General features: G+C 38.3%; 1 protein-coding gene across 1 annotated transcript in view; it reads left to right on the top strand.

The window, feature by feature from the left end:
* The window catches only part of LOC149024287 (Prolyl oligopeptidase family protein), a 36531-nt gene extending 21500 nt beyond the window's left edge, over nucleotides 1–15031 (top strand). The window contains exons 10-11 of the mRNA XM_089144597.1: nucleotides 2369–2492; nucleotides 13976–15031. Coding sequence (XP_089000723.1) covers nucleotides 2369–2492; nucleotides 13976–14066 — 215 coding nt within the window. The 3' untranslated portion in view covers nucleotides 14067–15031. The remainder of the gene's footprint in view (nucleotides 1–2368; nucleotides 2493–13975) is intronic.
* The last annotated feature ends 1828 nt before the right edge of the window (nucleotides 15032–16859 follow it).

The following is a 16859-nucleotide window of genomic DNA, read 5'->3' as shown; positions in this document are numbered from 1 at the left end:
GTCATATATTGTCATTTTCACAATTTTTAGTCATATTTGTTGCATCTTACAAAGAATTCAGTCGTATCTATCCCCCCCCCAAAAAAAAAAAAAAAAAAAAAAAAAACTAGTTGGTAAAATTCAATGTTGAAAAAGTTGTTACGTGGAAAGACTTTTGAACACAATAGTTGGTGACAAAGTGCATCTCACCTTGCATCCTAACCCATTCGACTTCATTTTTTCAGGACAGACAATGCTTTCAGATCGTCTTCCAAACTGTAAAATGATTGCGACATTTTGCCTAATCATACATAGTGTGAAATTTATTTTGTCTTTGGAGATTTCTACCTATTGGGGTTGCTTCAGCCCATTGTCTCAGGATTTTGCAAATCTATAATGTTTTGTAACATGCTCTAATAAGCGCCATGGCACAATGTCACGTCCCTTTAGACAGGAATCACCTTGAGTTGTCAATATTGAGATTTAAAGTCACATCCCTTTATAGCTACAACTTTATATGAGATTTAAAGTTAGATAATATAAAAAGAATAATTAAATACCACTCATACCTAATTAGTAGATATTGGCCTTTGATTTGATTGGCATTGATTTTTTTCTTAGTGATTGGAAAGGAGGGTGCTTCGGTATGTTACAGAAAGGGAAAAGATTCACCATCGACAACTGTGTAAGTTGGTTCAGTTTGTTTTCATTTTAAAGGACTAGATAAAGGCTTGCCTTTGAATATGAAGTGCTAGTTGGGATTGAGTAGCTGGGCATTTAGTTCTTTCCTATGTGCCTATTAGGAAACTCTAGGCAAGAGGATTAGACATCTTATTCATTGAGTTCGCATAAGAAAAAGCGTTTGGAGGACATTGATTGGATTATTTACTTATTTAAGTATGAGTGGTGTTTGAGGGACTTCTTTTTTTTGAGACTGCCAGCATTGCAGAACTGAAAGATGATACTCTTCGAGACTGATATGCTAGGGAAGGCTGGATATTTTGAAGTTGCATCAAGGCAGTTTCTCTTCTATGTCATTGGAACCTCTCTTTGGGCTTCTGCTAGCAAACGCTGGCCACCAAATCCTTTGCTTGAGAAGGAAACACTATGCACATTTGAAGAAAACAAAGGCATCATTTTCATTACTCTATGGGAAATGGTTTCCAATGACAATTGGCAGATCAGTGCTGCCACTCTGCTGGAATTCCTTGATTCACATATTGATGCAAAAATCTGTGCAGCAGGTGTTGTGTTCTATATGGATCCATATGTTATTGGTTCTCAACTGCATCCAGTCCCAATGGCTATTCCTGGTGTGCTCCTTCCATCAGCTGAAGTGTCCAAGGTTCTTCTTTACCGGGCTGCTTGGAGTTTTGCAGGCACCAAATCCGTTTGATTCCAAGGGGGTTTGTTCTTAAAGATGCTGAACTTGCATGGTTGTGTGGTAAACATGTGAAGACCTAGTTCCCAAGTTTCCTTCACCTCGAGGACAAGGTGAATTTCGAGTGGCTGGTAGTGTTAGGTCACAAGATCTCACAACATGGAGGAGAGAAAAAGAGGATTAATAGTGAATGGGGAGTTATAATAAGAGGAAGGTGTGAGAGAAGATTATGAGACGTTTTATATGAGTGTTAGGGCAGCCTATGGTTGGGGGGCAGCGTTGTTTGCTATGGGGATGACTAGCAGCATTTTAACCAGGTTTATCATTGTTTATTGTTCTTGTTTTCATTCAAATGGTTAAATACTATTAGTTTTATGATTGGATTCACGGGTTCTTACCATGCATTGATTACAATTTACAACTCTTTGCTTACATATTATATGTCTCTTTATTAGTAGGATATGAATGAGTACTTTTCATTAATTTTATTTATGTAAAATACCTCACCCATTGTGTTTATTAGGCCTTAAATAGAGTATTGCAAAACCAATGTCAAAAAACAGCCGACATAGGGCCGGAACCAAGGACCAAAATTTCTAGTCTAAAGTATCTGGTTTTGGCCCATCTCGCTGAAATATCGGCCATATCTTGGTTTCAAGGCTGGCACAAATGCCCCAAACCAAGATTTCAAACCTTTCTTTAAAGTAATGCACGACACATGTCTGGTAGCATCAGAGCGAAGACATTTCCTTTTCTGTTATACACATCACCTTTTCATATATTGACTTATATGTGCTAATGCATAGGCATATGTCTCCATCTATGATGGAGGTAAGGTTTTGTACACAAACCTTGATGTCTGTTTCATGGTAGATCAGATGCCAATTTAGGTCTTTGTTATAGCTTGATGTGCTAGACACTGCAATTTATCCAGCTCCATTTTTTTTTGGCCCTGAATCCATAAAAATCCCTGTTTAGTGTTCATCTGAATATTTTGTGCTGCTACAGATCCCCGTGTTGGTTATTTTGAACCTGCAAAATTTGTGGCAAAGCTGAGGGAAATGAAGACTGATGGTAACATACTTTTGCTTAAATGTGAACTTGGTGCTGGGCACTTCTCAAAATCGGGAAGGTAACAATTTAACTTGATGCATTTTTTATTCTTCGAACCAACCTGTGTTACATTGGTGTTAAAAGCTATTAGCAACACTGGATCAGCACCATAATTAGCAGTAGTGTTTGACTATGATGACGAGAAAATTTTAGAGAAATCTGAGATGGAATTTTGCTAGGAAGATGAAATAACAGGAGAATGTGGCCTTAGAGTGGAAACTGTGGAATAGGTGGAATGGGATTTATGTAGCTAAGCCAAACTAGTTAGGATAAGGTTAATAAGGGATATGTGTAAAGCTTATCTGAAAATGAAGCTAAAGCATACTTGAAGGTCTCAGCTCTGGTAATGCTTGATAATTGAGATTTCAGCCAATATTGTGTTTTTTATTTTTTATTCATCCCTTTATAAATACATATCTAATTATGGTTTTGAGGGCCATATGATTTAAGTAGGTCATGAAATTGGCGCTGGAACCTATTTTAGGCCGTTTAAACATTGGTAGAACCATTAGATTGTTTATGATCACATTCAAAATCGAAGTGTTATCTCAGACCCTATTCATAGTTCGATGTTGTTGGGATTCCAAAGTGATCAAACATCACTTAAGATATCATTCATTAATAAGCAAGTACGTCTTTTGAATATAATAAAATAGCCTCTTCTTTTTCTTCTGGTTTATATATATATATATATATCATACTACTATTATAAAATTATGAATTCAAGAGACATGGCTACATTTGGTTTTCCTCCAATACCCCTTTGTATTTTTTTTTTTTGTAAGCAATACCCCTCTGTATTCACTCAATTAGATCTTTGCATTAATAATAAATGATTTCTATAATGGTCAATTCCAACTACAATCATTTAAAAGAAATTATTTATTCAAAAAATATTAATTGATGAAAACAAACTTCATTAAAAATGATGAGATTTTTTAATCTCTCCAAAGAAATTACATGGGATTCTGTAAATTTAAGAATCCCATGTAAGTTTTTTTTTCCGTTTCCTGGTAAATAAACTGTACATTTGGTTTTCCTCCAATACCCCTCTGTGTTCACTCAATTAGATCTTTGCATTAATAATAAATGATGTCTATAATGGTCAATTATAGCTACAATCATTTAAAAGAAATTATTTATTCAATAAATGTTAATTGATGGAAACAAACTTCATTAAAAACAATGAGATTTTTTAATCTCTCACAAAAATTACATGGGATTTTGCAATTTAAGAATCCCATGTAAGTTGTTTTTGTTTCCCTGATAAATAAGCTGAACCATTACCAATAACAAGTTCAATCCATTAAAGTTCAATTCATGAAGCAATGGTCAATTACAATTAAAAAAAAATTAAATTGTACAAAATAAAAAAGTAACATTCGAGAACACATCACATGTGCTTGTGCATGTGCTTCATTACTAGTATATATATAAGACTAAGACTCAGATAAAAATAACCCCCACCCGCCCATTTCAAGAACCTAAACTGTGTTTTCGTTGTGGAGGTGATTTACAACTTTCAAATGTTAGACTTGTTTTTTCCTCCTTCAATCTGAGAAATTTCATAAATCACATCATGATAGGTGACGCTATTAGCAAATGGTATTTGTTACAATATGATTTTTAAGTGGGGTGGTGGTGGGATAAAAAGTGAGGAAATCTCTTCCTACGATTAGCATCAGGCACGAAATCGCGAGAGGCCTTTCCAGTGCTATTTGCCCCCCTTGTTACCGTATATCTTTTCGACTTTACACAATCATTTATATGCTTACCTAATGAATTTTGGAGTGCTTCACATCTATTGTGAAGCCTTCCTTGGTTCTCACATTCTCTTCCTTCATACTTCTCTGCTTTTCTTCTCTAATTTATGTGCCAGCCTATCGGGGACTACTACAAAGTTTTGATTGGACTGGTCTCTGTCTTCTTTGGCGTTTTCAGTTAAAGTACACTACACCCTTTGCTGTATTTTTGATATTTTCTGAGGCTGGTTTGGGCTTGCAAGACGGAATCACATTCCCCCCCCCCTCTTATTTGTGTCTGAGATATGACTTCTGGTTTAATATTTGAGATACAGGTTGTTCCTTTTTTGTGTGTAAAGAACAGATAATAGAAAAAAAGGAAGAGAGTGAGAAAAAAGGTGTAGACTACAACTCCAGAGTTCAAGCATATAAGTTGAACTCCCTAATATTTTTCATTCTATAGAATAGAAGAACTACGTAGTGCAAAAGGAAACAAATAAGAAGAAAATAATACAGCTCTAAAAGGACTTGCCTATAAAGCCCCAAAGAGATTCCCAGAGCGATCTATATATTGCCGCTGACCACCAAACTCCATAGGGATCTCAATATATAGTTTAGCACTAGCCTTCAAGTTGGAGCATAGATGTTAATCATGCCCAACTTGTTTCAAATATAATCAGTCCTCCCACTTCCCAAAACCTTAAAAGTAAAAACATTTGCTAGTTGTACTCTAGTGTGAACATGTTTGGAGAAATGAGTCCTTGTTGCAGCTTCTCTCAAACAAAACAACAACATGGTAGGAGAAGTCTCAAGATCTGGCGAGATATCTCTCTCTCTTTCCATTTAGTGAGAATAGATGATGTGCTTAGCACATAAAACCTCGTCTTGACTCGCAAGTTGTAACTTTGTATGATTAGATTATCATTTGAACTTTGTAACTTGAACTATTAACATCTGTAACGTACTACACTTGTTTTGAATTTTGAACTTTGAGTATTACTCTATGAGTATATGATGTGTACAATGGTCCATCTTAGGGTTTCACTTCAGCATAGATGCATCTTGCTTGGGAGTCCAAAGTAGAACTCATATCTACACTTTTTTTCCCAATAAAGCTGAGGTCACCAATGTGTTCAAAATGGCTGAAATAGGTTGGACAAAAAGCTTCTACCTCAAATGATCCCCAGTGCCCCTCGAGTTGGACCCTCGAGTTCGAGAAAGAAATTCCACCGACTTAACGAAACCTTGCCAAGATTTCAAGACGTCTCTCATTTATTGAGTTGGTGAGATGGGCCCCAAGATTGAGATTTTCAACCTTGAGTGACAATCAACTTCAATGTGTTTAGTCCTCTCATGAAACCATAGGATTAGAAGCAATATGGACAGTTGCTTTATTATCACACCACAGCCCCATCAGAACAATTTCATCAGCACCAGTTTCAGTTAGGAGTTGTTTCAATCATAAGAGTTCAAAAGCAAAGTGAGTCCATAGAAAATTTCGGTTGAAATGTCTGCAGTTTTCAAAAATGAAACAAAATTTCAATTATTTCGGAAAAGTGTCAGATTTCGACCATTTCAGAGGTTTTGACCGAAATTTTGACCATTTCAACTTGTTTTTCCTTAATTTTTGTTAATTTCTATCATATCTTCACCTAATTTTCACAACTCCTTTGCCTTTAAGCATATCTTTTGCTCAATTTTTGCCTCCAAACACCTCCTAAGCCACAATAGCTACCGGTAGCAATAAAATGTAAAGCATGAGCAATACCCAACAATTTTCCCCTTTTTTTATTTTTGTTTTGTTCATGCCTTAAATGATCTTGTATTGCCTTGAAATTAATATATGTTTAGCCTAGTATTATGTTCTATGATTGTGTTTTGTTAAACTTATTTTTTTATTATTTGCTACCATTTTTTTTATTTTCTGATTTTTATAATTATTTTTCTAAAATTATGTATTTTTATTTTATGTATATATGATATATAGGCTTCATCTTAATATGAGACACCATCACGTGATCTAGTTGGTCATTTTATTTTGTTGACTTATTGTATAATGTAACCATTCTACGGTTCTACCAAACAATTCATTTATGTTGATGATTCTATGCCTGTATGCAATATAGTTTGTACTTGTCAGAACCATTCATTTGTTAATATACTTCAATGATAAATTCTCAATTTTTAGTTTTTATTTTTTATTATTATTATTTTTTTTTGCAAAATACTAGTTCCATTGTGTTTATTGTGCTTTAAATAGATAGGAGATAATAAATTAGATGAAATGGACGTCATATAAGGCTTGAAACCTATGGTCGAAATTTCAAAAAAAAATCACATTTCGTTCGAAATTTCGGCCGAAACCTAAATTTTTTGCCTTTTCTTGGGTCAAAATCTTGGTTTCGACTGAAATTTTTTCCTTATGTCAGCCTACGTTCAATACTCAAATTCAACATCGATCTAGCCACCACTATCTATTTCTTAACCTTCCAAGAGGACAAGGTTTCCACCAATAGAAGTGCAATAACATGTGGTTGACCTATCAACTAGAGACTCAACCCTGTCTGCATAAAAAAAAATTCTTCAACATGAGTATGTCCATGATCCGGATATAAGATATCTTGCCCTAGAGCCTTCTTCCAATAGTGCACAATTTTAATCATGGTGGGAGATCTCGCCACTTCAAAATACCGAGATGGCGAGATCTTGGTTGAGATATACCAATTTTCTAGCGTAAACTCAATGGCCCATCTTGGTGGGTTTTAGGATCCCGGTTGGGCTGAAACTTGGTATCTGACCAATTTAAGGCCTTTTGAACACACTGGTGGCCTTGGATTTGTGAGAAAATTACCCTGAGTGTGTCTTCTAAGTCGACCTTATGTATGAAACCGAAATGTTGTGAAATGCAAGGTTATACAACATGTAATGTAGAGATATTAAGTGATTGAAGTTATCAACTATCAAGTATCAAATACATTATACATCAAACTATCAAAGAACTTAAATGTCTTCAAAATTTACAACCATAAGAAGTTTTAGTAAGTCATAAATCATAATCCATAAGTTGATAAGGCTGTAAGAGTATCACTCAACATTCTGCATCAACTGATTGTGAACGGTGGCCACATATGACTCCCACGTCAACTCATCACTGTAGTATGTCACATATCGGTTTATGTGGGACTGATACGTCTCCATATCAGAATATTGGAAGAATAGCACTCTGTAGTAACCGTCAATTGTGGGTGGTTGAAAGAGCCATTGTTGCTCTTGATGTTCGTGTTGCTGTTGAATATATGGGTAAGGGTTTCTAAACCAGTTAGTCAACGACCACCTTCACTCCCATATGTGTACTTTCCAGGTGCAAGGTCTTGAGGAATAATATGATCTCCATGAGAAGAATACCCTGTGTAATCTGACCCGGTGCTATGATCCCTGTATAGGTACTCCGATGGCTACCAACTGGCCTAAACTTTGCTGTTGTGAACCATTGTGACCATGATCTAGGCTCATACTTCCCATGTTCAATTCAAGATTTTGCATGCTCGCATCATGATTTGTTTGTCCCTGGTTTGATCTGCTCTTCCTACTCCTAGATAAGTCCGGGCAATAGGAGAACCGTGGCTCGCATGTGTCGGACTCGGACTTGGTGGAGGTGACTCCCTTTGTTGACCCCGACTTCCACCAGCAACACCACCAGCCTGATTGCCTCCATGACTCGATGGATGACTTGGAGGGATGGTATCATCGGCATCAACTGAACTCCCATTGCTAGACATCACCTTAGCTGTTTCAAGTCGACCAGGTGGCTCCACAAAGGGTACCACGGTACCCATGGCCCTAATGATGCTGCCACAACAGCCCAACCATCATCAGAAGACATGTGGTCAGCCACAACCTCTGGGCAAATGGCAGTAGCAATGGTAGGATCCGACTGCCCTCCTAGCCCATCCAACACTAGTTCACTTCGATCCCTAACCCATTGATATATAACATCATCTTCCTCATCCTTTGTGGGGGCTCATGGAATATATCAGTTAACTCAATTGGTTCCTAATTTTTGTCATCCATATCATCTTGTATGTGCCCTACTCTCAACCTCATGTTGTAATGCACATACACTAAGTCCTCGAGCCTTTTACTCCCCAATCTCTTCTGTACCTTATTGTGGATGAGCGAGAAGGTGCTCCAGTTCCTCTCGCAACCAGAGGATGAGCAAGTTTGTGAGAGTACTTTAATTGTTATGTCCCTAAGATTTGGCGAACTAGTTCCATATCACACTCACCAATCAGCTGCATAACCAAATATAAGACTGCATTAGGCAAGTAAATCTTAATACTTATATAACTTATAGGTTATATAGTATTGTGGACTTATTAGTTATCACTTATAGAGTTATAGTAATGGACTATTTACCAGGATCATTTTTTTGCCTAGTTGCAACCGCAGAATGCTTTTCGAAACTCCCAGAGGCATCCCTGAACTCCTTGATCTGTACACTGTTTGTTCAATTATTGTACTTTTACTATTGTATATGCACTAATGTAAGTAGTTGAAGAAACAATTGAATAAGTTATCACCTCTCCATTAATTGTCCCTTGTATGATGGGATTTGGCACAAGCTTCTCCACCATGTCTTGCACCGCATTCATCAACCTTACATTAAGCCCCAAATCATTCTTGTAATGGTACTTTGGGTTGAGGTAGTAAGCTTGTATTGTGGAGATAAAAAATTTGGTTAGTGATTTGGTTGTTTACTTGTTTATTAATAATGAGTTATAAGTTATAACAAATTAACAATGTAAATTAAAGTGTACAACAAAAACTTAAAGACTTAAAAGTGACTCACTAGCCAAGTGCAAAGGATGCGTCAAATGCGTCTCCGATCTATCATCGATGATCCTCTCGTAGGATTTGAAGGAGCCAGGGGCAACAACTCTAACCAACTTTTTCATTTGCTGGAGGACAACATATATGTGGGGGCATTGTGGGCTTCTTCTCCAAATCCACCGAAAAAACAAACACAATAGGCTCTAAAATGCTCATTGTCCTATTGAGCTACCTCCAAAAGGAATCATTAGCAATGGTTTGTTGGACTAGTACTGCATCAGGATGGCTAGATCCACACCAATTAAACCATTCCACACTTGCAAACATGTGCCGTAGACCCACCACTTTCTTCTAGAAGCTTTCCAGAGCTACATAGTTGGTGGTGAATCTAGTCATCAGATCATCCTTACAGTGGTTCTTCATCATCTTCAGCACATAACCATGGTTATAAATAAAATTATTGACCCTTCTAGCCCTGTCAACCACAACATTGATTGACTTTCTCTTCCCATTATCATATTGAGTATAAAAATTCCTCTGTTGCTTACCCCCAATGCAATGGTCAAATCTAGATAACAAATAAAACTCTGTTGCAAGGGATCAAAAGGAGATTGGACGAGGCAAATGGTTTATGGGTGGATGAGTTGCCCTACGTATTATGGGCATATCGGACTACTACTAGAATCCCAACAGGGGAAACACCTTTTAAATTGGCCTATGGATCAGAAGCGTTGGCCCCAGTGGAGGTAATGGCAAGATCTGAAAGATCAGAGGAATTCGTTCCAATGACAAATGAAGATGGATTGAGGGCTAATCTAGAATTTTTGGATGAAGTTCGAGAAAATGCATTGTATCAAATATTGAATATCAAAGAAAACAATAGCGTATTACAACGCTCGTATTAGGCCGAGATCTTTCAGAGTTGGTGATTTGGTTCTAAGGAAGAAGTCAGCATTAGATCCAAGAAACTGCGGGAAAGTTGTCGCAAATTGGGAAGGACCATATGTGGTGATCATGGTCGTCAGTTCAAAACACGTATTGGCTTAAGGATTTACATGGGAACTGTTTAAGGCGATTGTGGAATGTAATTCGCCTAAAAAAGTATTATCAATAGTAAAAGCAGAGATTGATTCTGACTATTTCCGAAAGTCTACTATCAACAAAATTCTGCCTAAAAGATTTTCTTCACCACAAAAGAGGTTCTTCACAAGTTAAGCCTTCCGAGGACAATCCAGACTTTCCGTAAGTCAGGCTTTCAGTGAGCTAAGCCTTCTGAGGCTTGATCATGCTTTCCGAAGCTGATCAAGGATCATGCCTTCCGAGGACAATCCAGACTTTCCGTAAGTCAAGCTTTCAGTGAGCTAAGCCTTCCGAGGCTTGATCATGCTTTCCGAAGCTGATCAAGGATCATGCCTTCCGAGGACAATCCAGACTTTCCGTAAGTTAGGCTTTCAGTAAGCCAAGCCTTCTGAGGCTTGATCACGCTTTCCGAAGCTGATCACAGATTAAGTCTTCCGAGGCCTGATCACGCTTTCCGAAGCTGATCAAGGATCATGCCTTTTGAGGATGATCCAGGATCATGCCTTTTGAGGATGATCCAGACTTTCCGTAAGTTAGGCTTTCAGTGAGCCAAGCCTTCTAAGGCCTGATCACGCTTTCCGAAGCTGATCAAAGATCATGCCTTCCAAGGTTGATCCAGACTTTTCGTAAGTCAGGCTTTTAGTGAGCCAAGCCTTCCGAGGCCTGATCATGCTTTCCGAAGCTGATCAAGGATCATACCTTCCGAGGATGATCTAGACTTTCTGTAAGTCAGGCTGTAAGCCAAGCCTTCCGAGGCCTAATCATGTTTTCTAAAACTGATCAAAGATATTTAACAAGCTAAGTTACATAAAGTTCCTAATCAAATTGCTATGGCACTCGTCAGCTGTTTTTTGGAGACAAAAGAAGTTTCTGATCAATTGTATAGAAATCCAGTTTCTAATCAACAATTTTTTTGTAAAAAGAGATTCATTGATCAAAATATTAAAGTCAGAAGTGATCCAAACACAAAAGGATCAACAAGTCAAAATGTCAGAAGTAAAAGAGAAGAAGAGCTAAACGGGAGGATTTTCATTATCACTGTTAGCAGAAAGATCATTGTCAGAACCACTGGCTTCAGTAGATTCAGCAGAGCTTGAAGCTAACTCCTTAGAGGAATCTTCTTCATCAATCTCTTCTGAAGAACTTTCAGATATTGGGTATTTCAAATTATGAGCAACAAAGAACATTTTGGTAGGCAGAGAGCAGGAAGGAACCACTTTGAAGTTGAAATCAGAATGCGCCTTGAGAACTTCACCCCAAATCTCATCAGTGCAAACCTTGAACACATCCTTGCAAAATTCTAGAAATGTTGGATTCTCCTTCGCCTGGTTTATAGCAGCAGTAACAACATTAAAGGCAAGCTGATAATCATCATTCATTCTTTTCTTTTCAATCTCAAACTGCTTTTCCTTTTTCTTGTAAGCTTGTACCATAGCTGCCTTTTCTTGAGAAGTTTCATCTAAACTTAACTTCAAGTTGTTTCTCTCAAATTCCACGTCAGACTTGTCCTGAGCAAGGGAATCAACAATCTGTTGAAGTCGTTTAGTTTTCCTTTTCAATTCCTTGGAACTTTACCAGAGATTCATTTTTCTCTTTCTCAACACTCCTAGACCAAGCGAAGGCCCTATCCAATTTCATTTGTAATTCCTTTGTCTCAAATTTGGCAAGCCTGGCTCTTTCCAGGGCATCCTTCTTCAACATCTCCATTGGCAGCAAGTCCTCCTTATACTTCATTAAAGAAGATTTTAAACTCGAATTCTCTTCCTGCAAATCACGACAAAAATCAGAACACGTGGCAAAATCATCTTGTAAATCACCAATCTCATCAGTCAACTCTTTTTCTTTCAGTTGAGCAGCTTCTAATTTTCTTGTTGAACGTCTCAAGTTACTTCTGAGATCTTGTACCTTAGTGGCCAATTCAATGTTCTTGTTGATAAAATCCTGATTTTCCATAGATAAAATTTTTTCTCTTTCAATAATCTCTGAAAAGGCATTGAAGGCAGCACCAAAACATCTGCAATAAGAGTAAAGAAGTTCAGGAAGGTGGAAAGTGAAACATATAGTTTTTCAGAAGAGATTCATTTCTTACCCCCAAGTATGAGTGTAGAGACCAGCATCACTCATTCTGGCTGTTTCTCTTTTATCCCGAGGTATTCTACCTTTTGTACCCCATTCACGAGCAATTTGCCAGTTCCATGCAAGGTACCATGCAAGGCTTGTTGTGACTCCGGAATTGGTCTACATCCCTACAGTTGCTGCCATTGAATACTGCAACAGTAAGGAGAACCAACTCCCACCCCCATCCCCCATGACCTCTTTATTTCCTCATTCTTTCTATTTTATTGAACCAAGAACCTCCTCAACTCTAACTGTAATCCTTATCACAAAGACCCTAATTCCCATCAATTCCTCAATCAGATTTGGACCAAACATCATACACATATTCCCCTTGACCTTTGATCCAGACCTCTGCCCTCAGCCTAAACCCTGGAACCAGCAGGTTCTTGAAATTCGAGTTCCCAAAAACCTAAAAATCAAGAATTTGTAAATCCCCCGAACCACCTCTCACAACTGTAAGACCTCCATCCAAACCAAAATCATACAATCCCATACACCCTAACTAGAAATCCCTAGAAACCCTAGTTTTCTACCTATTTGAGTTGGTTCTGATTTTGAGATCTCAGCATTGACCCTCATTGAGATGAGGCTATATCACGGGGTTAGTTGAAATTTTTCAAAAGCCAAAACAAAATGTTGTCCTAGTTTTGTCAAGATTGGGTATTTAAAGTGTCGGCTATGTATCATTTGGCCTGAGCTATAGATATTTTCTATTTTGATAATGGTTTTGACTCGGCTGCTTGTGCAACCCAGAATAATTATGAAACCTTGAACGATTGCTTAAGTGCTCGGTTCAATATGAAGGCTGTAAATATGATTTTCACAGATTATGTAGGAAAACAGCATTTTAGTTATAATATGCTTCTTTTATAGACCAGATCATGTTCACGGGTTGGTTAAACTTACAAACTTGTCAACTGGCAAGCATTTTATTGCAAGTGGGTTCCTGTCAGAAGGGGCTGTAAACCCATCTCATTGCTTGAATTCAACCAGAAATGAGCATGCTCTGTCAGTTAAAAGTATATTCAGAAGGTGTAGAATATTCTTGTCTTTCTAAGGGTCCACTGTTTAGAACAGTGATAGAAGGTTCAGGCTGCCAAGTTAAATAGCTGGGTTCCAGTATTGGTGGTAGCCATTTTGTGGAAAAATGTCAAATATTACCAAACTCACTCCTCCTAAGACCCTGTACAGGACGGACAGTCACTGGTAGTGACCTTATGGCATTCTTGTAGTCTTCATCGCTCTTTTTCGTGTAGAGTGTGGTTTGTAAGTTAGAACCATGATTCCTTCCAATTTATTTGATGGGCAGAAAATTACTGGTGACATGGACCAATCTGTCACCTTTCTCATCACAGGGAAATTAGTGAACTAAACAAAGTCCACGAACCTCAGTGAATGTTAATATCTTCCACATATAATTTTGTATTTTCATCATTTTCATCTGGCTGTTGTTACTCATCCCATCCCACCCGGAAAAAAAAGGGCACTTTAGAACCATTGCTATGTGTCATGTGTCTTCCTTTGTTGGTCAACCTCTCTTAGATATACCCAAACTCATGAATGTCAGAGCTATTGAAAGTAAAAAAAAATGAAAAAGAAGTTTGATAAGCTGTGATGCCACCCAGTGGGTGGGCAAAGCTGTAGAAGTGGTCAAGATCATGCACCATTTGTCTTCTCGCTTTTGTTTTCCTGTGAGACTGTTTTAACACACTACTCTTGGCTCTGCTTTTAGATTTGAGAAGCTCCAGGAAGATGCCTTCACCTATACTTTCATACTTAAGATGTTGGACATGGTTCCTGCCCCAGGAGATGGACAGGATTGACAAATGTTTTTCTTAATGCTTGGGGTTGCAGCATGACAGCCTCTAGTTCTCAGCTGAGGTTGAAAAAGGATTCAGGGGCCTATCCTTAAGGTGAGGACGCAATTACAGGGATTCATCCTCTATGTCTTCTTGAATGAGGTCATTGTATGTATACTGTTAACCAGACCAATATTGTTCAATTCCCATGCTTTGTGGTAATGATCTTGGTATTCCGCTTTTGATAAAATTAATTTCTCATGAGATAGGAGGAAATATTTTTTGAATTTCTCAAACAGTTGACTGTTTTGAAGTCTCTATAGCTTTCTGCAAGAAGAGTAGAATAAATCAAAGCACTTAACAGTTGGAAGTTCAGTATCAAGGAAATTAGGGTTGAACTGGACAGACACTGAAACAAAACAGAAACGTATGTACTGTTCCAAAAGTAGAAATCCTTTCTCAGATCATCAATGTCGTGTCTGTTTTTACACAAGTGCTTGGAATTGAAAGCTGGGGAAAATGGAGAGAATCATTAAAATTGTATTTTGTGACCAACAATGTTGTTGGAAAGCTAAAAAAATGAATGAAACGATCAGCAAAATTGTTATCTCAAAATGGATCGATATTGGTGCAGTGGACAGACTAAAAGCGGGTACAAATCAAGATAGAACCAGACTCTAAAGTTTGAATCTCAGAGTTGGGGTTGTTTTGGGTGAAAAAGGAAATGTTGTCTCTGTTGGTATTCCTCTTCTTTAATAGGCACAATGTATAAATCTCACCAGCACCACCCCCATGATCACAGCCACCAACTGCAATGCCACTATTTTATGGTCACATACTAAAAATCAATTTATTGCTTATTTCACTAAACTAACTCGAAATCAAATCTGAAATCACAAACAAAGTATGTCACAATTTTATTTTAATTTTTTTTGGTTTTCATCAAACCAGTCACAACAAGAACCGGAAGTTCATTTGCCAAGGGTTGGGAAAGGAGGAAGGGAAGTAATGGAAGGACAGGAGTTCGAATCCTAAATTTCCTTGCTCTGCTCTTGCTCTTACTGTTTTTACATAGAAGACTCACTATTGTGTTCATATTACATGCATGAATCATGACTTGGACATTCAACTTTTAATAGAGAGCTTGTTTTATATTGAAGTATTGGAATTTATTAATATAATTAATAAATTAAATGCCCAAGGACAAATTTGGAAACTCACAATTAGGGTGGTTACAGATTATAGGTATATATATATTTGTAACCACCGCATCACGTAAGTGATTGATTCGTACAAGAGTTTTTCCAGAAAAGAGGTGGCTCCATCTCTCTCTCTCCCTTTCTCCAAGAAACACAAGGAGAAACCCATTGGAGGTTTCTTCCCTTTGCTTTAGATCACACGAGCAAAATCTTTGAAATTTGCATTTCTTCACCAAGGTAATCCCTAATTTCTTCAAGTCATCCCCTGTTGTGTTGCTTTTTTTTTTTTACTGGACGAGTGGAATGAGGGAGAGCGTCTCGATCGACAAAAAAGAAGAGTAGCCTCCCTAGAACCTGGCAACAAAACTATCAATGAATTCCCCAGCAATTCTCAACCAGCATATGCGATTCATTCTCATAAAGAAAGGCTCTTGTCCATGCCACTCATCCGAGCTGAGCAAGTTGAGGTCGGGTCTCTTCCATCTTCTTCCTACACGGTATTTGGGTTTTGGAAATTATTTCCTTTCCTAGTTGATACGGAGAAAATATGATTGAACTTGGTTCATTCTTGGTTCGACCCTTGACTCCGGTTGAGATGAAGGGAATCGACTCGTTTCCGAGCGAGCCGGGTTCAGGAGATAGCTTGCTGAGGAAGAAAACTAAATCAGCCACAAGCACGCCCTAATCCGATACCTTTGGAGCAGGTTAATTAACCTAATGACAATTAGCAGAATTCGGCGGCTGTCAATCATCGCTATCATATGGATAACCATCAAGTAACGATCGGGTTATCCTAGGAGTCCTCTACTAGTCCAAACTAGTAGAAGTCTATCACTCAACGGATCTATCTGTTAAGATCCAACGATTATCCGAAGAAGGCTCAAATACGTCCAACGAAGAGGATTCGAAGGTACACTCTATATAAGACATCACCTATTCACAAGGTGAGAACGGACGAAAACACCCAGATGCTTACTATCTGAATCGTATTTCAGTTATTCATTCCTTAGCTCTATGTTCTAGGAGAGCCGTTTGTGATTAAGTTCATCAACTGACTTAGCCTTCGGAGGTGGACTCCTGACCCCAGTGGTCGGGCCACATCTGACGCTTTGTTTTGCAGGTCATTCTCAGGAGATCTAAGGGCTGAGCAGATTTTGGACGCATCATTTGGCGCCGTCGTGGGAAACGTTTGCGGTGAAAGCTATGGTGACTAGATCGCGGCATAGCATTGTAAGAAGTAGGGACAACAAGATACAAGGCGAACCCACTAAGGACTTGATCTTTGCGAAGGCGTCCAAATTCTTGGAGTAAACAATCCAGATATTCCTCAGGGAAGTCGACTGCTCGGAGTAGATGGCGGTCAATGAGGTAATAATCTTCCAGATTCGCTCCAGCATCAACTGGATCAACTGAAACTCCAGATGCTAGATGTAAGTCAGGCACTTCGTGCGTTGACCAGACAAGTGGTGGTACCACCAGAGCCCGATCGTCGTGATGCAGGAAGGCGCGCATCACAATGGGACCGGAGACTGATTGATGAACAAAGTGTCGGTCAAAACTTCCATGAAGGCGATCGAATACCTAGGAGAACTGAAAATCTCCCTAGGTGTGATGATCG

The sequence above is a fragment of the Hakea prostrata genome, chromosome 2, assembly GCF_041222555.1.
Source record: "Hakea prostrata isolate BN-2017 chromosome 2, UWA_Hpros_2, whole genome shotgun sequence".
Lineage (NCBI taxonomy): Eukaryota > Viridiplantae > Streptophyta > Magnoliopsida > Proteales > Proteaceae > Hakea > Hakea prostrata.
The sequence above is the reverse complement of the archived record's forward strand: the minus strand, read 5'-3'. Positions and strand labels throughout refer to the sequence as shown.